The 25334-nt window shown below is 38.0% G+C and overlaps 1 protein-coding gene across 2 annotated transcripts in view; it reads right to left on the minus strand.

Annotated features, from left to right (window-relative positions):
- The window catches only part of EPB41L4A (erythrocyte membrane protein band 4.1 like 4A), a 635814-nt gene that overhangs the window by 218878 nt on the left and 391602 nt on the right, over window positions 1–25334 (minus strand). For both annotated transcript variants that reach the window (XM_053701541.1, XM_053701542.1), the window contains exons 8-9: window positions 14176–14264; window positions 8802–8865 (exon numbers count right to left, since the gene is read on the minus strand). In XM_053701541.1, the coding sequence (XP_053557516.1) occupies window positions 8802–8865; window positions 14176–14264 (153 nt within the window). The remainder of the gene's footprint in view (window positions 1–8801; window positions 8866–14175; window positions 14265–25334) is intronic.

A 25334-nucleotide genomic window follows, 5' to 3' on the forward strand; every position in this document is an offset into this window, starting at 1 on the left:
TAATCAACAATCCCTACTGAGAATATTTTTGAGTTGAGGCTGAGGAGACAAGTGAATGATTTAAGATAAACCGACTGAGCAGCAGAAGAGTTGTTAATATAAATTAAATATATGTGATATTTCTGTAATATTTTATAATATGTGAAAGGGACAGTAAAGTCAAAATTAAACTTTCATGAATCAGATAGGGCAGGTAATTTTAAACAACTTTCAAATTTACTTTATCATCAAATTTGCTTTGTGCTATTGGTATTATTTGTTAAAAGATAAACCTAGGTAGGCTCATATGCTAATTTCTAAGCCCTTGAATGCTGCCTCTTATCTGAATGTGTTTTAAATTTTTCACAGCTAGAGGGTGTTAGTTCATGTGTGCCATATAGATAACATTGTGCTCACTCCTGTAGAGTTACTTATGAGAGGGCACTGATTGGCTAAAATGAAAATCTGTCAAAAACACTGAAATAAGGAGTCAGTCTGCCAAAGCTTAGATACAAGGTAATTACAGAGGTAAAAAGTATATTTCTATAACAGTGTTGGTTATGCAAAACTGGGAAATGGTAAATAAAGGGATTATCTATCTTTTTAAACAATAACATTTTTGGTGTTTACTGTGTCTTGAACAAAATTATGTATCTTTAATGGAATAATTTCCGTTTAATTTGGGTTCCCATAGTCCTGTATTGTGACTTTTCATTCTTCTTGCAAATAAATGTCACAGACATAAACTTGAAATTTAACCCCTTTACCCAAAAAGACTTTACCCAAAAAGACGTACAGTATATATATATATATATATATATATATATATTGTTTTCCAGTACTTTGCCTATCGTACTGCAAGGCATATAACATAAATTATGCTTACCATATAATTTCCTTTCCTTCTGTATGGGAAGAGTCCACAGCTCCATTCCTTACTTGTGGGAAATACTGAACCAGGAGGAGGCAAAGACACCCCAGCCAAAGGCTTAAATATCTACCCCACTTCCTCATAACCCCAGTCATTCTGCCGAGGGAACAAGGAACAGTAGGAGAAATATCAGGGTGAAAAATGATGCCAGAAGAGTAGAGAAAAAAATTAGGACTGCCCATTGGAGCACACGGGTGGGAGCTGTGGACTCTTCCCATACAGAAGGAAAGGAAATTATCTGGTAAGCATAATTTATGTTTTCCTTCTTAAAGGGACACTGAACCCAATTTTTTTCTTTCATGATTCAGATAGAGCATGCAATTTTAAGCAACTTTCTATTTTACTCCTATTATCAAATTTTCTTCATTCTCTTGCTATCTTTATCTTTTATCCTCATTTTTGAAGGACCAAGAGGAAACCACAACTTTCGAAGAATGAGCCGTAGTCCTCAAAGGAGGCTTATGTCCCGCTGTCTAAACAGATGACACTCCTCAGCCAAAAAGATAAGGAAATCGAAGAGGCCCTCTGACCCCTACGCTTCCCAGAATAGATAAACAGAGAAGAAGTTTGTCTAAATTCCTTTGTGGCCTGAAGATAAAACTTCAAGGCACAAACCACATCCAGATCATGTAGCAAACGTTCCTTCACGGACAGAAGGATTAGGACATAAGGGAGGAACCGCAATCTCTAGATTAATGTTGCGATTTGACACAACCTTAGGAAGAAATCCTAACTTAGTTCATAGAACAACCTTATCAACATGGAACGCCAGATAAGGAAGGACGCATTGCAAGGCAGCAATCTCAGATACCCTGCACGCAGAGGCAATAGCCATAGAAAAGGAACCTTCCAAGACAACAAATTACTGTCTACTTCATGCATAGGCTCCTTCAGAGCCCGTTGCAAAACCTTAAGAATAAGACATAAACTCCAAGGAGGAGCAATAGATCTAAACACAGGTCTGATCCTAGCAGAGCCTTAACAAGTGACTGTACATCCGGAAGCTCAGCGAACCTCTTGTGCAGTTCAGGGGACTTACAGAAAAACCCTTATCCAGATCATCCTGGAAACAGAATAAGTAGGTCCTCCACACCTTATGATAGATGCGACGAGCAACCAGCTTACGAGTTTAAATGAGTATAAATAACTCTCTCCAAAAACCCTCTCTTGGCTAGGACTAAGCGTGCAAACTCCACGCAGTCAGCCTCAGAGAATCTAGATATTGATGAGAAACGAGACCTCGGTCAGCAGATCCCTGCGACAAGGTAACTTCCATGGAGGAGATGATGACATCCCCACTAGATCCGCAAACCATACCCTTGCGGCCAAAACGGAGCAATCAGTATCACTGACGCGTGCTCTAGCTTGTTTTGAGCCACTACACAAGGAAGTAGTGGTGACGTCCGGATAAGATAAATGAGATTAAACCTCCTAGGCACCACTAACGCATCTGTTAGCTCGGCCTAAGGATCCCTGTACCTCGACCCATATCTGGGTAGCTAGGTAGTGAGATGGGATATCATAAAATCTTTGTCACGATCCGCTCCCTATCTTCTGGTCTTCCGGCAGTTTTTTCTCTCTGCCTTCTGCGCTGCGTTGCCTAGCAACGTGATGCGCATGCTGTGCCGTCCCACTCTGCTGACGGCAGGCGGGGTTCTGAATCCGGCGGCTCGATCCTCTGGTGCCGTTTGTTTTCTGTGACTTTTCTGTGAGTACTCTTCTCCTGCTTTAATCTGCCTGATATCAAGTTAACAAACTCTGCTGGCCTGACTACGCAATTGCTTAACCCTAATCTGCCTGATTACAAGTTACCAAACTCTGCTTGTCTGACTAAGCAATTGCTTAACCCTAATCTGCCTGATTACAAGTTGCCAAACTCTGCCTGCCTTACTATGCAATTGCTTAACCCTAATCTGCCTGATTACAAGTTACCAAACTCTGCTTGTCTGACTACGCAATTGCTTAACCCTAATCTGCCTGATTACAAGTTGCCAAACTCTGCCTGCTTGATTACGCAATTGCTTAACCCTAATCTGCCTGATTAAAAGTTACCAAACTCTGCCTGCCTGACTACGCAATTGCTTAACCCTAATCTGCCTGATTACAAGTTACCAAACACTGCCTGTCTGACTACGTTGTTGATTATCCCTAATCTGTCTGATAACAAGTTACCGAACTCTGCCTGTCTGACTACGCCTTTTCCTGACCCTACACCGTCTGCTATCATTTGCCAATATCACTTACTCTGCAACCTGTGGGCTATCCTGCTATTGTGTGAGTACCTTATTTGCAGAAGCTGTTGTGGGTCACGTCCAGGGTTACACTCAGTGTGCTAGCGTGTTAATTAAGTTCACTCTAGCATTTGGGTCTGATTCCAGACTTTACCTAACTTGACAATCTACTTTTGCAAATCTCTGCAAACACTTTGGGATGGAGAGACCATTCCCCCGGATGAAAGGATTGTCTGCTGAGAAAATCTGCTTCCCAGTTGTCCACACCCGGGATGTGGATCGCTGACAGCGAACAGATGTGGGTCTCCGCCAAATAGCTCCCCATCCTGACAGACTCACGACCGTAGTCACAATCCCCCAGAATGGTCTAAGACGGACGTCCCTCGGGACAAGTGATCCGGACAAAACCACCAAGAGAGCGACTCTCTCGATCGGTTGTCCAGAGAAATCTGTTGAGACAGATCTGAATGACTGCCATTCCACTGCCTCAGCATGCGCAGTTGCAACAGTCTGAGGTGAAAACCTGGAAAAGGGAATGATGTCCAAGCTGGACACCATGAGACCAATCACCTCCCTACATCAAGCCACAAATGGCCTTAGGGAGGTCTGAAGCTAGCTTGCAACGTCTCTGGTCTGTTTGAAATATTCTCCTGTCTATAGAGTCTAAGAGAACTCTCTACAGATTTATCTTTCATCCATGGGATTGAAGAATACATTCCAAATGGTCTACTCTTCGCAAAATTTCTTGGAGCCATAGATAGACCAAATAGAAGTGCAATAAACTGGAAGTGCTGGTCCAGGAACGCCAACCTTAGGAACTGGAAGTGGTCCTTGTGGATTGGTACATGAAGGGAGCATCCTTCAGATCTATCGTGGTCATGAACTGCCCTTCTCGAACAAGGGGAAGTATGGACCAAAAGGTTTAATAGTATCCCAAACCTCTCTTTGCGATAGCCTAGGCACCGGGACAATAACTCCTAAGAGGAGAGATTCCGTACATACCCCACAAAGGCTCCCATTTTCTGGTCTGGAAGACAGGTTTGAGAGGATGAATCTGCCCTTGGGTGGCTGAGACATGAAACCTATCTTGTAACCCTGAGCTATGACCTCCAGGACCTATGAATCCTGCACGTCCCTGAACCAAGCGACTGAAAAGAGTGACAGACTGCCCCCTACACGATCCAGAAGAGGACCGGGGACTGCCCATTCATGCCGACTTAGTCTCGGCGGGCTTCTTGCTCTGCTTGGATTTATTCCAGGACTGAGCCGGCTTTGAAGTGCTTTTGTTTTGCTCTGGCATAGTGGAGGCCTGCTGACGAAGGACTTTATCAGAACGAAAGGAACAAAAATTTTAATTTTTGTCCTTTAGACTAGTTCTTGTTCTCTTGTGGTAGGAAGGCACCCTTGCCCCCTGTGACCGTAGAGATAATGGATTCCAGGCCTGGACCAAACAAATCCTTCCCTTAAAGGGGAGGGAAAGAAATCCAGACTTAGAAGTAATTTCCGCAGACCATGACTTCAGCCAGAGTCCGATGGTCTTGAACAGAAAAAGCTGAAGCAGTAACATTCAGGCAAGTAATCTGCTTATTAGTATCACAGATAAAAAAATTAGCAACCCTCAAGGCCTTAATTATTTTTCCTGAATAACGTCGAGGGGACCCTCCCCCCCGATCAAATCCCGTAAGGAGTCGTACCAGTAGGTAGCTGCTCCAGCAACCACGGCAACAGCTGCCGTCGGTTGAAACAAATATCCCACATGTTGAAACATCTTATTTCCCAGAGTTCCCATCTTTTATCCATGGGCTCTTTAAACGAAGAGCTATCCCCAAGCGGGATAGTAGTACGTTTAGCAAGGGTGAAGATAGCACCATCCCTTTTAGGGACGGAACCCCACAAACTCAACTGAGAGTCCAGGACCGGGAGTAATTTCTTAAAGGCAGAAGAGAGGGAAAAGGAATCCAATCCTGTCCCATTCATTCTTAATAATGTTCACCATCTAACAGGAACAGGGAAGGCTAAGGTACCACCCTGTCCTCAAACTCTATCCAAGGAATCAAAAGTTCATCAGGAAATTTGGCCTCTGGAACCTCTAAATTCGCCAACACTTCCTTTAGAAGAAAGCGCAATTCCTAAACTAAAGTCTGATCCCATCGCAGCCGGAGGATTAGAGGCAGCAGACTCCGACCCAGAATGTTCATACTCTGAAGTCTCAGAAAGAACCTCATCCTCGGATAACCTATCAGTTAATTCCAATAAATTATCTGATGTAGTTCTGAGAAGAAATGCAGTATGTAACCTTTCGCGTGCGCTTAGTAGGGTGAGGTAAAGCATGAAAGGCCGCAGACACCGCAGTCTGAACTGCGCAGTAACGTCTGGTGGAAAAAAAGGCCCCCTCCAGATGGAGGATTAGCAATACTACGGGAAATTACATGTGTAAAGGGAGATGAATGTAGGGTATGCACCTCACTGGACGACAACTGCTCAGAGGTGGACAGCTCAGTGGTATCAAACATTTTTGATATAATCACATTATCAAGGCATATGGAACATAATTGAGAGGGCGGATCAAATGCCTCCTCACAATGTAAACAGGAATTACTCTTAGGAATAGAGGGAGTACCCTCTAAAGTAACAGAATCCTCCATCGCTAGAGCAATAACCGGAGAACTAAAGAAAATAAAACAATCTTATTTTATTAAAAAAAATGGCACCTTTTATACCCCAATGGCTGGGGCACTCACCACCTCCTATGACCCAGACAGTACAGAGATTTATGACTCCTCTCTGATAGCCCGGTCAGGAAAGAGGGAATGAAAGCCGTGACCACTCCCGGTCACATGGTGCACAATGCAGGACTGTCCCTGCTATGAGAAAAAGCGCGCCAAGCTTGTAAGTTGCACAGTTCTCAAAGTGAAAGTGAAACCTGTATATTCCATAACAGCCTATGAGCCCATAACGTCTCACACATAAAAGCAGCATAAAATCAAATAAACATATAAGATTATTCCTCACTGTTCAGAAATCCCCCTCAGGAGATATTAACCCTTGATTCCATAAAGATAAAGGAGTCACACTGCGACCCTGTCTTCTATCGTTAACATGAGTGTAAAGTAATGAAACAATCTTATCGGAATCTATGCCGTAGAACAGTGACACGGTCCTTCAAGTTTGACAGATTGTAGCAGCGCTTCTGACATGGACTTGAGTGAAGAAAGCAAGCAGTGAAATTCGTCAACGCTGATTGCTTATGGAGCTGTTAATATGAGTCGGGATGGTTTCGCAGAAAGACTCTCCCTGCATCTCCGGACTCATCCATGCTCTCACTGAGAGGCTGACAGGACTACTTAAAACTCCAGTCCCATCTCGAAGAGTACTACCTTCCATAAGTGACTACTACGTAATCTTCTGACACTTCTCTGCCATCCTCCTGTGACGAAAGGCAAAGAATGACTGGGGTTATGAGGAAGTGGGGGAGGTATTTAAGCCTTTGGCTGGGGTGTCTTTTCCTCCTCCTGGTGGCCAGGTTCAGTATTTCCCACAAGTAAGAAATGCAGCTGTGGACTCTTCCCATATTAAGAAGAAAATATACATCTTCTCTCCAGGAAGCTCCAGCACTCTCGGCTGTTAAGTTACAGCCGAGAGCTGGAGCTCCTGAAACTCCAGGCATCTGCCACATATGGAGCCAGAGCACGATCAGTGTTCTGCCTCCATATGAGGGCAGATGCCTGATCATTACGGACGGTGACACTGTGTGTGTCACCGTCTGTAACAATCGTTGCTGGTGCCAGCGGGAGGTGTGGGCGGTAGGCGGGTGGGCAGCCCAGCAGGGGAGACGAGAGGGAGTGGGAGGGCCCTATGCTACGGCAAACAATAAAAACAGGGAGGAATGGGGCAGCTACATTACATAGAAGGGGATCTGTGGGTGTGGGGTGCCCTAACTAAAGATTGCGATGGGGGACACACACACTACGCTACAGAAATAAGGAAGAAATAATAAATATATTTATTTCTTTTTTAAAATAGGGCAGATTATAGGTACTGGCAGACAGCTGCCAGTACCTAAGATGGCACCTGACAGTTAGAAGCGGGAGGTTTAGAGAGCTGTTTGGAGGGGATTAGGGAGGTTGGGAGGTAAGGGGGGAATCCTACATTGCAAAAAATGTAAAAATAAAAAATATATATTTAAAAAAAAAAGCTTTATTTTTTCATACTAGCAGACTGTCTGCCAGTACCTAAGATGGGGGTTACCAGGGGGTGGGGGAGGAAAGAGACCTGTTTGGGATGGATCATGTAGGGATCAGGGGGTGGGAAGTGTCAGGTGGGAGGCTAATCTCTACACTAAAGCTAATATTAACCTTTTAAGATACCCAATTAACCCTTTCACTGTCGGGAATAATAGAAGAGTGGTGCGCAGCTGAAATTATCGGCCTTCTAATTACCAGAAAGCAATAGCAAAGCTATATATGTCTGCTATTTCTGAACAAAGGGGATCCCAGAGAAACTTTTACAAACATTTTGTGCCATGATTGCACAAGCAGTATGTAAATAATTTCTGTGAGAAACCCAAAGTTTGTGAAAAAAGTACCAATTTTTTTTTTTATTTGATTGCATTTGGCGGTGAAATGGTGGCATGAACTATAGCAAAACGGGGCCTAGATCAATACCTTGGGTTGTCTACTTAAGAAATATATATTGTTTTGATAGGTAAATAAAAACAAAAACAAGGCTCTATTTCTGTTTAAATGGAGTGATAGCAAAAATGCTAAAAATTATCTGGTATTTTGGGCAAGTTTTTATCTGAAAGTCCCGGTAGTGAAAGGGTTAATGGGGCAGTATACAACCATTTTCATATAACTGCATGTAATAGACACTACTATAAACAATTATATGCACAGATGCTGATCTAAAAATACATTATAAAACTATTTAAAAACTTACATAGAAGCTCCCAATTTATAGCACTTTTGATTAGGTTAACTGGGACACCTCCCCCCTTTACACAAACAGGAGCAAGCTGGAGTAGGTATACATCAGTATTCTCCTAAAACTTTGGGGCTTGGTTAGGAGTCTGAAAATCAGTACGTTATTTAAAAATAAGCAAAACTATACATTTTTACAAAAAGAAACCTGTATAGGCTATATAAATGGATCATATGCAAAAAAAGAATCTAGTGTATAATGTCCATTTAAAGGGACATTAAACCAAAAAAAATGATTTCATGATTCTGATAGAGCATACAATTTAATACAACTTTCCAATTTAATTTTATTATTGAATTTGCTTAATTCTTTTGGTATCCTTTCCTGAAGAAGCAGCATTTCACTACTGGGAACTAGCTGAACAAATCAGGTAAGCCAATAACGAGAGGCATATAAGTACAGCCACCAATCAGCAGCGCGCTCTCAGTAGTGCATTGCTTCTCTCGGGGCCTAAATAAGTATGATTTTTAATAAAGGACACCAAGAGAACAAAGCAAATAAGATAATTGAAGTAAATTGGAAAGTTTTTTAAAACTGCATGCTCTGTCTGAATTCTGAAAGAAACATTTTTGGTTTCATGTCTCTAAGCTATAAATACAGCATTTACTATGGTTTCTAGCATATTTGTGCATGTGCCCAGATATATACATGTCTATGTGTCTGTGGAGTATGTAACTTACATCTTTTCCAAGTACTCGCAGCTCAAATTGTGTCTCTTTGAAATGTATCTTCGTAATTCTAGGCCTGCAATCAAAGAATAAGGTCAGACGCAACAGGAATGGACAAAGGGACATTAAAGTCAAAATTAAATTGTCTTGGTTCAAAAAAGCATGTAATTATAAGAGATGTATCCTTGTTGAAAAGCAAACCTAGGTAGGCTCGGGAGCAGCAATGCACTACTGGGAGCTAGATACTGATTGGTCCTAAACACATATGCCTCTTGTCCTCTAGGTCCCAGCAGTGATATGGAGCTGACTTTAACAATGTGTTTAACCTCTTTACAGGAATTAAAGGGACATGAAAGCCAATTTTTTTCTTTCATGACTTAGAGAGAGCATGACATTTTAAATAACTTTCAAATTTACTTCAATTACCTAGTTTGTTTTGTTCACTTGGTGTCCTTAGTTGAAAATCATACCTAAGTAGGCTCAGAAGCTGCTGATTGGTGGCTGCATATATTTACCTCATGTTATTGGCTCACCAATGAGCATAGCTGTTTCTTCAACAAAGGATACTGAGAGAACAAAGCAAATGAGATAACAGAAGTAAATTGGAAAGTAGTTTAAAATAATTTTTTTCTATCTGAAAAATAAAAGAAACATTTTGGGTTCCATGTCCCTTTAACACACAGTTATATGCAAGCATTTTGTTTTTGCATATTAATGTTAACAACTTATCATCCGTATACATTAGGGGTACAACATGTATTTTTACATTTGCATACTTCATACAACATCAAGTCTGCAAATATCACCTTTATTTGCCATTTGGCTCATCCAAGCAATTCCTGAGATATGTTATAAGCTTGTGTTAATAGATTTTGTAAGCAGACTAAGTAAGGTCTGAACTAACTTGTGCCAGTCGTAGATTATTTAAGAATTATCTTTACGGTGAAAAGATATTGTGCAAATATCTTCATTCCATTCCGCATGGAATATGATCACGTTCACAAGGCAGAAAAACAAAGAATTTCTTCCCAGCAGCTTGGTAAAAGCATATATTTCCACTCACTTGTTTTTTTAAGCAATTATAAATATTGACTCATATGTCTATAAAAAATATCCTTAAAATACCAAAAGGAAAGAGCTTGGCCTGTACTCATAGTTAGTTTGCATGTATAATAATCACAAGGACGTACATTTAGACACACTGAATAATATATTATATTAATGTATGTTGTTGCACATTTTATAACATTTAATGATATAGCCTTTATTTTCTTTTTTTTCTTAAATAACAGTAATATATATGTATCTATGTATATATATATATATATATAGGTTCAACTGCACAGTAGTAATATTTTATTTATTTGCATCATTAAATAAATGAACCATCCTGATAAAATATTATTTATCATTTTGACAAATAAAGAGAAATTAAGAATTAGCCATATCTTATTGTCAAAATAAGAGGCAATTTTACACCTACAAAGCTGATAAAACTGTGATACAAAAGATTTAAAGGGACATGAAACCCACATTTTTTCTTTCATGATTTAGAAAGAGAATGCAATTTTAAACATATTTCTAATTTACTTCTATTATCTAATTTGTTTTATTCTCTTGATATTCTTTACTGAAAAGCATATCTAGATATGCTCAGTAGCTGCTGATTGGTTGCTGCACATAGAAGCCTCATGTGATTGGCTCACCCATGTGCATTGCTTTTTCTTCAAATAAGGATATCTAAAAAATGAAGCAAAATAAATAATAGAAGTAAATTGTAATGTTGTTTAAATTTGTATTCTCTATCTGAATCATGAAAGAAAGATTTTGGGTTTAGTGGCCCTTTAATATAAACTGTTGAATTAGGTCAGAAAGAGAAATGTTTCCATGTGGGGGCAAAGAATAAATACACCAAACATTTATTAGTAGACAAATAGATGTAACCCACACTATGGCCTAGTTTCCATTATATGTTAAACTCTAAAGCAAGTTCTCTAGTGAGAAAAGAAATTGTCATTTTTATATCAACTATATAATATCTATATACTTATGTGGCCCATAACATGAAGAAAATAGACTCTCCTCATTATATGAGGTCTCAAATGCAAATGGTTTATTTTTGCCAGAGACGGTGGTGGTGTTTTCTTGAGCAATCCATTTTATTTATCGGGCCTTCACGTTGAGTGGATTATATATTGTAACCAACCATATTACACCTAAAGGGTCAAGTTACGCCTCATTTGAAAGAGGAGCATATACCCAGTATTCCCTGTACTCTATCTGAGATGGTTAGGCTGGTAGGGAGATCTAGGAGTAGACTCACAGCAAATTGTCATATGGATGGACGCACTCACTGGGAGTTAGATTTTCAAAAACTCAACAACTCTAAATGAATTCATTTTATAGTGAGGCAGAGCTAAGTGAGTTCTCTAAAAGCTGGTTCCCACAAAAAAAAAAGTAATGAAGCTCTATGGAATGTAGCATCTCACAAAGCAGTGTGAGGTTGCCATGGAAACACCCATTGCTGATAAAAAAAAAACCAATTTGAAACAAATACAAATCACAACATGCAATTTAAACTGTATTCACCTCTAGATTTGTATGCATTAATTTTCTATTAGATTGTATTACCTTGCCAACATAACAGTTGCAAGATAAATCTGTGACACCTGCAGAGGTAAAATGGTTATAGAGAATGATATGAGCTGCAAGTGCAATTCTAACATGTCCGAGAAAAGTGCCATCATATTAGTACAAATTACAGTCCTAAATATGAAGTACAGAGTCTAAAAGTAATAGATGAACATACAAAATCTGAAGTCTAAAGTGAATAATTATGTACTGTAATAAAACTTGTATTTAAATGAGTCCTATTGTGTAATGCATCTCTGTTTCACATAGAGTAATGTAGAGAATGTGCCTTAGTAAAATACCAAGCTCCTTTCTAGAATCCTGTAAGGGACCTTGTAGAACTAATGAGTGTTAATAACCTCCATACTACAAGCAAAAACATGACGCTGTTTGAGGGAGACCGATAAAGGGCCCTAGATCCCTGAATGTGAGCCCTAGTTCTAAGGGTTGGCATGGTTACCAACATCTTAAAACAATTTTAGGTATACTTTGCAGTTGAGTAGTTAAGTGGGTTATAAGAGTATTGACCACACCCACCAAGTATCCATAGCCCCACTAATTTTGTCCCATCCCAAAATACCCAAACTTAATTGTACACAATATGCACTTAATTATTATTATTATTCTTTATTTATAAAGCGCCAACAGATTCCGCAGCGCTGTTCATAGGTAACAAAGATAAAAGGACAGTACAATATGAGACACCAGACAAAATTTAACAAACAAATACAGGGGGAATTGGGAGCCCTGTTCCCGTGGGAATTTACAATCTAAATGGGTAGGAGGGTGAGAAACAGGAGGTGGGGACTGCAAAGGTGGGAATGATGTTAGTGTGAAGTTAGATGAGGGCAACTATTAGGCAAGTGGAATTCATTAGTTACTGATTTGGTGATAGGCTTCCCTGAACAAGAAGGTCTTTAGGGAGCGTTTCAAGGAGGAGAGGTTGGGGGACAGTCTGACAGCTCGAGGAAGTGCGTTCCAGAGGGTTGGTGACGCACGAGAGAAGTCCTGTAGTCTAGCACGAGAGGAGGTGATGGTAGAAGAGGCAAGGAGTAGATCGTTGTTGGATCTTTGGGGACGGGCTAGAGTATATTTGTTGATGAGTGAGGACAGGTATGGGGGGGCTGCATTGGTAAGGGCTTTGTAGGGCAGAGTGAGAATTTTGAATTTAATTCTGCTGTGAATGGGGAGCCAGTGAAGGGACTCACAGAGGGGTACGGCAGATACAGAGCGTCGGGAGAGGTGGATTAGCCTAGCAGAGGCATTTAGGATGGATTGAAGGGGGGAGAGGCGGGAGAGAGGTAGGCCAATTAGTAGGTTGTTACAGTAGTCAAGTCGGGAAATTACTAGGGAATGGATTAGCTGTTTAGTAGTTTTAGCACTCAGAAAAGGACGAATTATGGAGATATTGCGTAGGTGGTTGCGACAGGATGAAGAGAGCGATTGGATGTGGGGTATGAAGGACAGATTGGAGTTGAGTATAACTCCTAGGCAGCGGACTTGGGGTGATGGGGAGATAGTGGTGTCACCGACAGTTATAGTAAAGTTAGAAACTGGAGTAGAATTAGAAGAAGGGGGGATTAGAAGAAGCTCAGTCTTGGACATGTTGATTTTTAGGTGGTGAGAGGCCATCCAGGAAGAAATGCCAGATAAGCAGTTGCTGATGTGGGAAAGGACAGAAGGAGAGAGTGCAGGGGTGGATAGGTAGATCTGAGTATCATCAGCATAGAGGTGATAGTTGAAGCCATAGCTACTAGAAGCTAGCGGAAGTAGTGATATGGGGCGGTAGTTTGCAGGAGAATTGAGGTCGAGGGAGGGTTTTTTGAGGATGGGGGTGACCTTTGCATGTTTGAAGGATGATGGAAATGAACCAGTAGTAATGGATCGGTAGAATATGTGAGTAAGAGCTGGGGTGGCGGTAGAGGACAGAGAATTTATTAGATGTGAAGGGATAGGGTCAAGGGGGCAGGTAGTGAGGTGTGAGGAAGATATTAAGGAACTCACTTCATTCTCAGTGGTTGGGGGGAAGGTACTGAGAGTGTTGGAGGAGGTGACCGCGGGCGGAGATGAAAGGTTGCAGTCTTGTGGTGGGATGTTACTTCTGATGGCAAGCGTTTTGTTGAAAAAGTAGTCTGCCAAGTCTTGAGCACTAAAGTCAGGTGAGGGGGGTGGTGCAGGTGGATAGAGGAGAGTGTTGAAAGTGGATAAGAGACGTTTAGGGTTTGAGGAGTGAGAAGATATGAGAGAAGAGAAGTAGTTTTGCTTGGCTAAGTGAAGGGCAGAGGAGTAAGAATAAATAATGAACTCATAGGGTAGGAAATCTGGTTCAGAGCGGGATTTCCTCCAGGCACGTTCAGCAGCACGGGAGCGTTTTTGTATACAATATTAAATATTGTATATTTTAATCTGTTCTGTAAAGTATGAGGGGATTTTCACAGATGCTACTTTACCAAATTAGATATGTTAATGTATTATCCTGTTGTTCAAATGTAAAGTACACAAGATTTTGGATTCTACACTATGCAAACAAATAAATACATAAGACCAGCACAGTCAGTCATCAATGCTTTTCTCAAAAAAGAAAAATTGGGACATCTATCTATCTATCTATCTATCTATCTATCTATCTGTATGTCTGTCTGTCTATTTGTCTGTCTGTCTATCTGTCTTTCTGTCTGTCTGTCAAGTGAACATATGGCACAGACTGGTGTCACACTTATAAAACCAATACGACATATAAGGAAAGGAAACTTACCAGAAATATTTTCCAACTTGTTTTTTATTCTTGTATACAACCAAGCCAACAGGGGTTAAGCCTAAAAAATATTCAGAGTTGTTTTCTCCCTAGAAGACAACACAAATAAATATTATACAATCTTTAATTGGTGTATTACAGGAAGAGATCATTACTGAACAAAACCAAATGACTTCCTCTGTTGGCCTATAAGTAAAAACAGAGCAGTACAGTGAAGGATAGCACGAGAGGGAAAGTGTGCAGATATGGAATTAGGAGAGGTCTGTTTGCACAGTAGTTATCTAATGACCGTCTGCTTTTATTATTATACATTTATATGGAATATACAGATTATACATTCAAATGTAACAGCATCTGGTTTTCTTGTTAACACTGATATTATTCTAACTGGAGAAGCAAATACATCATAAAGTGATATAGAAAGATTTTTGCTGCAGCTAAAAAGAGGAATAATTCAAAATGGTTTGATTTTGGCTCCTAGAGAATTGTCCTTTAATATGTAAGACATTTTTTATGTGTATTTTCTTTAAACTAAATTGCAACATATAAATAAAAGCTTTAAATTGTGCTATTTTTTAAAAATGGCTTTTGGTTATGGAATAATTATATATTGGTTCTATAAATAATGCTTGAAGCTTTAATTAGCCATTAGTAAAAGGTCAAACTTCTTCTGGTCTTTTACTTTTATTGTAAAATGATAGAATAATTGGTTATTACCTTATAACATTGAGCATCTCCAGAAATATATATAATTATTATGATTTACAATGACAGCTTTGTTAGCCATAACTAAAAAGCAAAGCAATAATATTTAATTATTCAAATCCAATAAAACCATAATTTTCAACCTCAGAGAACATAGCAGTGTTTACAAGCAGTTCCTCAATGGGTACATAACATCACAATTTAGAAAGGTTGATGACCAAACACAAAACGCAGTAGATATGCTGCAGTTATACCTGAATTAACAAAAAGTGTTTTAGCAAGATAGGTCATGTGACATGGCACTGCATGTGTAACCTATGTATACTGGTATATTACAAAATAGGTCATGTGACATGGAACTGCATGTTTAACCTATATATACTGGTGTATTACATAATATGTCATGTGACATGGAACTGCATGTGTAACCTATGTATACTGGTATATTACAAAATAGGTCATGTGACATGGAACTGCATGTTTAACCTATATATACTGGTGTATTACATAATATGTCATGTGACATGGAACTGCATGTGTAACCTATGTATACTGGTGTATTACAAGATAGGTCATGTGACATGGGACTGCATGTTTTACCTATGTATACTGGTGTATTACATAATATGTCATGTGACATGGAACTGCATGTTTAACCTACAATATATATACTGGTGTATTACATAATATGTCATGTTACATGGAACTGCATGTGTAACCTACTGTATGTATACTGGTGTATTACAAGATAGGTCATGTGACATGGGACTGCATGTTTTACCTATGTATACTGGTGTATTACAAGATAGTTCATGTGACAGGTGTGTGTATATGTGATGTGGTGTGGTGTGTATGCATGTGTGGTGTGTGTGTGGTGTGTGAATGTATGTGTGATGTGTATATATGTGTCGTATGTCTATATATGTGTGATGTGTGTGTATGTCTGGTGTGTGTGTGTGATGTGTGAATGTATGTGTGGTGTGTTTATATGTGTGGGGTGTGTGTATGTGTGTGAATCTATGTGTGATGTGTATATATATATATATGTGTGTGTCGTATGTCTATATATGTGTGATGTGTGCGTATGTCTGGTGTGTATGTGTGATGTGTGAATGTATCTGTGGTGTGTTTATATGTGTGGGGTGTGTGTATGTGTGGGGTGTGTATATATGTGGTGTGTGTGTGATGTGTGGTGTGTGAATGTATGTGTGGTGTGTTTATATGTGTGGTGTTTGTGTTGTGTATGTGTGGGGTGTGTGTATGTGTGGGGTGTGTGTATGTGTGGGGTGTGTATATGTGTGGTGTGTGTGTGATGTGTGGTGTGTGAATGTATCTGTGGTGTGTTTATATGTGTGGTGTTTGTGTATGTGTGGGGTGTGTGTATGTGTGGGGTGTGTGTATGTGTGGTGTGTGCGTGATGTGTGGTGTGTGAATGTATGTGTGGTTGTGTATGTGTGGGGTGTGTATATGTGTGGGGTGTGTATATGTGTGGTGTGTGTATATGCGTGGTGTGTATGTGTGTGTGGTGTGTGTGTGTATATGTGTGGTATATGTATATGTGTGGTGTGTGTGTATGAATACTACGAGCTATGTTGAAATGAGATGTCCCAAAAGAATCTTCTGATGTGAATATTAAATATGTAGTGACAGACCATAATCTATATTTTTGGCAATCTTGAATTAGCCAAAGCAATGGTTTGCTATTTGTAAAGCACTCTAAGCAGCACCGTAAATACACAGACTGGCCTCAGTAACAGCTGTTCCATCAAACACTAGAGAGGTAAATTGTGTGTGGGGCAGGCTGTCCTGCTGTTTCAACCCTGGTTTCTATTAAACAAATATACCTTAAAGGGACATAGCAGCATTTACTGCACATAACTATATACAAAGTGGTGTGTGTTTGTGAGGGGTGTGTGTGTGCATGAGGGTGTGAGTGTGTGAAGGTGTATGTATGTGTGTGTGTGAGGGGTGTGTGTCAGTCACCGACTGTCTGTGTGTCTGTTTATTCCTGCCTTAGCTAGATGGCATCTGAAGAAGAAACAGATTTTTTTAGGTAAAAAAATAAGTTTGTATTATTAATAAGTTTATAACTATATATTTTTTTTTTTATGAGTGAAATATTTGCGCTCCACTCAGTAATACCAGTGCACGCAAATGTGTGCTGGCATTACAAGTTAAGCGCAATACGAACGCACCTAGCGCAGGGGGTTAGTTGCGCAGAATTGGCCAGCAAATAAAAAAATATATATGAACATACACATATATATTTATGTGATTATATGTGTATATACACATATTAATACATCAATATATATATATACATATGTATATAAGCATTTACATATATATTTACAGTTAAAATACAGTCCTCATAGACCGCAATGTAAAGGCACTTTTCAGTGCCGTTCTTTTTCTAACACTTTATTTGGGGAACAATTGGGGCACATTTTTTTTAATTAACCAGAGGTCTGAAAAGGTGGGCGACTAAAAAATTTCACAGGACCACTAGCTCTTGGGCACATTTTTCAACCCCTGTATGTATGTATATATTTATTTATAAAATATTTTACCAGGAAGGATACACTGAGATTTCTCTTGTTTTCAAGTATGTTCTGGGTCCACAATATATAACACACACATACAAATATACATACAAATATACATACAAATATACATACAAATATACATACAAATATACATACAAATATACATACAAATATACATACAAATATACATACAAATATACATACAAATATACATACAAATATACATACAAATATACATACAAATATACATACAAATATACATACAAATATACATACAAATATACATACAAATATACATACAAATATACATACAAATATACATACAAATATACATACAAATATACATACAAATATACATACAAATATACATACAAATATACATACAAATATACATACAAATATACATACAAATATACATACAAATATACATATATATATATTCCCAGTCAAACACCTTGTCAAATACAATACCATATTCCTTAAAACACTTTTATACATTTATTTCAATAATAAACATATATTTTACTTCTAATATGCATTTATTTGTGTTATATACTTTATTTTAATATGTTTTACATGTGGTTTACATGTGGTTTGCTATACTTTTAGCCCTAACACTCTCCATTCGCACTACATTTGTTTTAGTGATCTTCTGTGTTTCTGATAAGCACTATCCATTGAATGTATAGGGTGTGCTAAAGAGATGTCAACCACGCTGAACATTCCCTGGTAATTATATTTTACCATGGAGTTGTAATACTAGATTATTCACTATCAATAGCGCTCCACTTGTAATCTAGGCCTTAGTATTTTAGAATGTAATTTTGATCCCACAACTTTCTTTATGTTCAGGATATGTGTTAACCCAAGAAATAGTATAAGTATTTTACTATGAGCTAGATTACAAGTGGCAAACTATTTAGTACTCTCGCTCGAGCGATACATTTGCTAGAAGCTTTTTGCGCAAGTTGAAAGTAAAATGTTTGCTTATGAGCGATAACTCGACGCATGAAAAAAGCCGAACTTCAAATATTTCGACCACGTTAACTTATTCCCCGATAGGCTTCAATGGAGCGTGAAAAGTGGGAAAAAGACCTAGCACTCTAGTTGCGCGCAAGCCTGATCGCGTTTATCCAACGTTCACATTCCAATGTTCTTCACATACAATAACATGTTCTATTTATTCTTAAATACATATTTCTATATGTACCTGATGTTTTTTTTTGGTAAAAAATCTATCTATAGTTATAAATATACTGAGTATATACATATATATCTATATATAGAGAGAAAGTTGTAAATCCGCACTCGCTGAACTTTTAAATATCTTTATTTGTGAACAGTAACGTTTCAGGGATCAAACCGTCCCCTTCCTCAGACCCAGCGAGTGCGGATCTAGAACTTTCTCTATGTGATAATTTACTCTCCCACAAGATCAATCCGACGCAAATCGTTCCTCAAGTTGTTATTCAAGTGTAATACAGATCATCCGCCTTCACATTCGACTCTATTCAAGCGTATTACTGATGATCCGCCTTCACATTCAATTCTATTTGACCCTCTTACCAATTTATCAAACATTCAACAGGTACGCTCGCGTCTATTCCGATGGTAGTCTGAAAAGGTGTTTTTTCTTTGCTGTTTGTCATCTCAGACAGTTAACAATGAACATGCAGAATATTTTTAAATTTGTGATACTTTTATGACGCAGAAGGAGGATATTAATGAACCATCTGAATCATGAAGTATAATAAAAATGTTTCATGTGTCTTTAACCTTTTGTGATAATAAAGAAGTAGGAGATTAATAAACCATCAACAGGCTGCACAAGTAGATGTGCGTCAACAAATTAATTGATAATGATAGGTAATACCTGTCTGGCAGCAGCACTAGTACATATAGGAAAAAAATGAAATAAATACATTACATAATATAGCTAAGTTCGGGTTTTTTAGAAATCTATTTGCACCATGTTTAACACATGTAATACAAGTCCCACTCTCCACTTCGCACCAAATTTGACGCAATACTTCGCATCAAATTTGACGCAATACTTAAACTCCTAAATAACCCACAAACTAGTAAAATTTTAAACCACTTTTTATTGGGAAATGCATAATCACGGGATTAATGAAATCAGGCAATCTGATTTAAATATAAATTTTATACTATCACTAACTAATCAAATTGCTCTACACTTGTGTCATTGATCACTCATCAGAACTTAGTGCCATTTGTTACATTGTGTATTATACTTTGAAAGTATGTATATGTAAAATTAGTATTAAAGATAAACATTGATGATGACATTAGGCCACACAGTGTAATATTTTTGACAATGATTTTAATAATTGAATGATGTTTGATTCAATATAATCTTAAGATGATAGCTCAAAGGGATAGTCTACCTAACATTAAACTGCCATTAATCAGATCCAGCAGAAATTAAAATCTTCTCTTTAATGTCATCCTATTTAAGAAATTAAGAATTAAATACCAGCCCGTTTTTTAACACCTGTGAAGGAGTGGTGTTTAAAACTAGACTTTAATTAGGAAGTGATACACAGGTGCAGAAAGAAAACTGGCACAGCTCTTAAAATATCTATTGCTTGCAAATAAATACATATGATACCCTGATTACATGTTATATTCGCAATTATACTTGCTCAGAATAATAATATATTTACAATATATAGATATAGTGGTATAAATGAACACAGAGATATGAAAGACAACATTGCTTAGAACAAAAAAAAGAGAATTTAGGGACATGTAAATATGTTTGCAAAATATTTCTGACATAACACATATATATATATATATATATATATATATACACACATATATATAATCACAAGTATGTGCATATATATGTACAAATTCTAGCATTAATAATCATTTTAAAAAAAGAAAAAAACATGAGATAAGCATGTCATGATTTCTAGAAATACAAATACACATACATTTATGTGAAAATATCATATATCAGATTTTTTGTATAAAAAATAAATAGAAAAATAACTTTCTATGAGATATTATTGTTTGTTCAGCTATAAATCTAGCTATTTCTTGGACATTAAGAGATTAAATATAAAAAGATTAGCTTTAGAGAAATGAGATTGTTCATGGACAGTAATGAAATGGTATAAATAAAGTTGGAAAAAACTGAAAAAACTGTCTTCATTTGATAGACATTCAGGGTAGATCATTTGAAAAATAAGGATATCCGCAACATCGATGACTCATATTTATCAACAGTCTGATGCTAATCGCACCGGACTTGACACTCGTGTTTTTGACAGATTTTTTGATAAATAAGGCCGTTGAATGTAGATTCGCACAAGCGATGTATGGCGAGGGTATAGCCCATGGCGAATGCGTCAAGATTGATGCCTTGATAAATCGGTCCCTTTGTATGTATATATATATATATATATATATATATATATATACAGTCAAAAATAAACGTGGAGGAGATGCACTAGTGTCTTAACCATAGGTATGTCACTGTTAATAAGTGAACTGAGTCCCTTAAATAGGCTGTATTTATATAAATGTTCGGTCACCAGATAAGTGTGAAACAATAACAACAACACCCTCCCCCGGTCAAATATGCAGACCATGTCCGTATCTAGGAACCATCTGACTCGGCACAATGGATATACAGTTCAACTGCGGGAGTATAGAAAAACAAGAGCAGTGTGTGCTCTACAGCTAGTAGCTGTGTCCACTCACTGCACAATGTATGCAAGTCTCTTCTGTGTGTCCCAAGCCTTTGGTGTCTGCAGCATCCACACCACTTGGAGAATCAGCGTCCGCAGCATCCAAACCACTTTAAGAATCAGTGGAGGGGGGTGTTCAATCACGTGGGACTTCACCAGCCAATCAAGGTTCTTGAATCCCGGTGCTTTTCTTGGTGCTCCGTAAGGGACAGTAGGGAGCTCTCCCAGCCCAACGATCCCTGGTCCAAATGTATAGCAAAAAAGAACAAGTGTATCGTAGGCAGGGAAGTTGAATAAAAGTTTCCTTTATTTGTAATTCCAAGAATGGTAAAAGGACCTCAGGAGGTCCGTAGAAACACACACTACAGTAGTGAGTATAAGAGTGCTGACATGTTTTGGCGATAGGCCGTAATCGTAGCTATCCAATACACCTACACCTGGAAGTTTAAAAGCAGTACTCATCGTCTATTGGACATAAAACATCCAATCAAAGTTATCAAACATATGGGTGTGTTGATAGATTAACAAATTTGTGAGACATATTACTTAGCATTCTAACTTGACTATAAATACAGATATAGATGTATCACTATGCAATCAATATGTGTTATAGAACTTAGTCCACACATAGTATTCATATGTATTTAGTGTGTAGTCTACATTCAAAAGAATAGTAATCTTAGCAATACAGATAGGAAGGGGATATGTATATGTGGAGCAACAGGTATACTCAGGCAATATCTAATAACTATTGGTAACAGTAGTACTTAAATATCTATTCCAATGGAAAGAGGTATAGAGTTCAAGAGTTCAAGTATATACAGGTATATATATATATATATATATATAGCCCACTGGAAAAATACAATTCCTAGAGACATGAACCTTCGGTATAATCAAAATATAATTCAATATAATTAAATACAGTGGCTACATAAACTAATCCAGTTTATTCCTAGGCATCGAGAAGCTACTTAAAGTAACTACTGAGAGATTCCCATATCCTAGAAGAGAATATAAATGGACACCAAGGTTCCAATGAAACAAACAGTACACATTATGGTCAATTAATAAAACCATATATCCTACTAAAGATTACAGTATGTAGTGTACATATTGAAAATCTCCAAGAATGATATTCTCTCTGGTGTGCTGAAGAACACTGCTAGTCAATCATCGTAAAATTAGATAATGAGGATAAGTATGTGAAATGTGCAAACTTATAAAGCCGTTTACATACAAAGTGATATAAACAATATATCCAAATGTTGGCAAAAGAATATGCTATTTCTCGGTGTCCTGAAGCATAATGTTGTCATTAGTTACATGTTAAACATCATATCACAATATGCTACACTAGCGAAATTTAAGATCTAAATGCTAAGTGAACTGAGGGACTATTGGGTCTTTTATGATCCTCAGAAAAATATATATACAATAGATCTAGCATATAGCATGTGATATAAGAGAACATAAGCTCAAAGAAAAAATTCAAAGTTGTGAAAATTAATAAAGAAGAAAAGAGATTAATTAGATCGTATTCCGAGTTAAGGCCTGTATGGACCCTAGTCTTCAGTTTGAAAATCCAGAACATCTCTCTCTTTCCTAGAATCTTGTCCTTGTTTCCTCCTCTAGGAGGTTGTCTAATCTGTTTGATCACTTGCCATCTGAATGTATCATTCTTTTTGTTATGTATGCGAGTGAAGTGTTTGACCAGGGGAGTACTCGCTTCACCTATTTTGATGGTATCCACAGATAAGTGATTTCTTATGTGAGTGTTGGCATCATTTGTGGTTAATCCGACATATTGTAGGTGACACTCTATACTGGTTATCAGATAAATGACGTAGGATGTGGTGCAGTTGAGACAAATATCAATCTGAAATGTCTCTCCGGTGACTGCTGAGAAAAATTTTTAAGAAAAGATTCCAAATTCACATGGACTGCATCTGGATTTCCCGCATTTATGCATTCCTTTGTGTGATAACCACAAACCCCTGTTCGAGGGAGTAGAAAGTGGAAGTTCTGAGGGGGAAAGGTTTTACATCTTCTGTATGAGCAGCGTAAGCCGTTATTGACACAATTGTCTAGCTTGTCACCTGCTGCTAGTAAGTTAAAATGTTTCTTAACAATTTTGCAGATTGCATTGTAGTCATTACTGTAGTCAGTTACAAAAGTCACCTTATTGGGGTCTGTTTGCTCTCTACCTCTGTTAGAGTACCTTCCTGTCTAGCATATCCACTTGCTTTTGCACTTTGTCCATTACCTGTTTGGGATACCCTCGCTATTGTAAGCGTGATCTCATTGCTTTACTTTGTTCCATATACACGGAATCTAATGTACAGTTTCTTTTGACCCTAATCAGCTGGCCCTTAGATACCGCAAAGGGTACATGCTTGGGATGGCAGCTTTTGGCGTGTAGGAGTATGTTTTTGGTAATCGGTTTCCTCTAGATATCACATAGGACCTTCCCCTGCTAACCTACTGCGAGAGTAAGGTCTAAATAGTTTATGTGTTCTTTGTGTGTTTCAAACGTAAATGTAAGGCCAACATCATTGTCATTTAGATTGCTCAAAAATGCACTAAGCTGTCTGTCGAATCCCTTCCAAATGAACAGCAGATCATCTATATAGCGTTTAAAAACCACTATATGTTCTCTGTATGGGTGGGACAGTTCCCACCAAACCATGAAAAGGTTGGTGTAGGATGGGGCAAATTTTGCCCCCATCGCTGTCCCACATCTCTGGAGATAGAACTTATCGTCAAATTTAAAGTAGTTGTGGGTGAGCATGAACATTGTGGCTCTCAGAAAAAAATCTCTGAATTCTTTGCTGAAGTTAGAGAAGGAAACTAGAAAATATTCCACAGCCTTCAACCCCTCATTATGAGGAATCGACGAATATAAAGCCACAACGTCCACCGTCAACCAAACAAAGCTATCTTTCTCCCAAACAACAGTTTCCATTAGATTAATGACATGTTTGGTATCCTTGAGGTAGCTCTGTAATGCAATTACATAGGGGTGTAAAATGGCATCCAGCCATTGTAAAAGGTGTTCAGATATAGACCCAATACCACTGAATATTGGACATCCCTATTCATTGAAAATAGTTTTGTGTACTTTTGGAAAGAGGTGAAATATAGGTATCACTGGGTATTTCAAGATGTAAACTACATACTGTAATCTTTAGTAGGATATATGGTTTTATTAATTTACCATAATGTGTACTGTCTGTTTCATTGGAACCTTGGTGCCCATTTATATTCTCTAGGATATGGGAATCTCTCAGTAGTTACTTTAAGTAGCTTCTCGATGGCTAGGAATAAACTGGATTGGTTTATGTACCCACTGTATTTAATTGTATTTAATTATATATATATATATATATATATATATATATTTTTTTTTTTTTTAAAGATATATATTTTTGTATCCTTTTTTATTAATCTTAGTTAAAATGGAATCTGCAAATGTTTTTTGAGCTTCTGTATAAATCTCACTATACTTAATAAAGTTGTAGTCTTGTTTAAAAAGACAAAAACAAGGACAAAGGCGCCACATGTGTAGATCAATAAGAACCCATATAATCCAAGTATGCACAAACACAGGGTACTCACAAAGGCGATGGCACTCTGTTGTGCCAGTAGAAGTGGGCTGGTATTCTGCAGCAAACCAGCTGGCTGAAGCAAAGAGGTCTCCACCAGATACAGACAGCACTGGAGTCCAATGGTACCGAATCACCGGAACATCAATCCCAATGGTGATGGCTCACAGAGGCTGGAACTGGAGGATGGATATAAGGAGAAGGGCTATGGTACCCTTGGTTTACTGATAAGGAGTCTATCACAACAACCACCAGACTTATATAAAAGTTAAAATCATTTTTTTATTTATACAAAATAAAAATACCAAAAATATAACAAGTTTAAAGCTGGGTGTGTGAAAATAGATCTCCTAATAAAGTGCAGAGTATAGCAGCGACGCGTTTCTCGAGGACACCCCGTTTCCTCAGGCTTGTATGCCCTGTATGTGCACAAATGCCCTTTAAATAGGGCTCAGTAACCACATGTTCAAATGAACCCTCCCCTTCCTTTACATGAATAAACCAATGGGATCCTTCCTTGCCCTAGAAACCCAGTTGTTGCAGTATAGATATATAACGTTACCTTAATAAACATAATTTAA

This window comes from Bombina bombina, chromosome 2 (assembly GCF_027579735.1).
Source record: "Bombina bombina isolate aBomBom1 chromosome 2, aBomBom1.pri, whole genome shotgun sequence".
NCBI classification, from domain to species: Eukaryota; Metazoa; Chordata; class Amphibia; order Anura; family Bombinatoridae; genus Bombina; species Bombina bombina.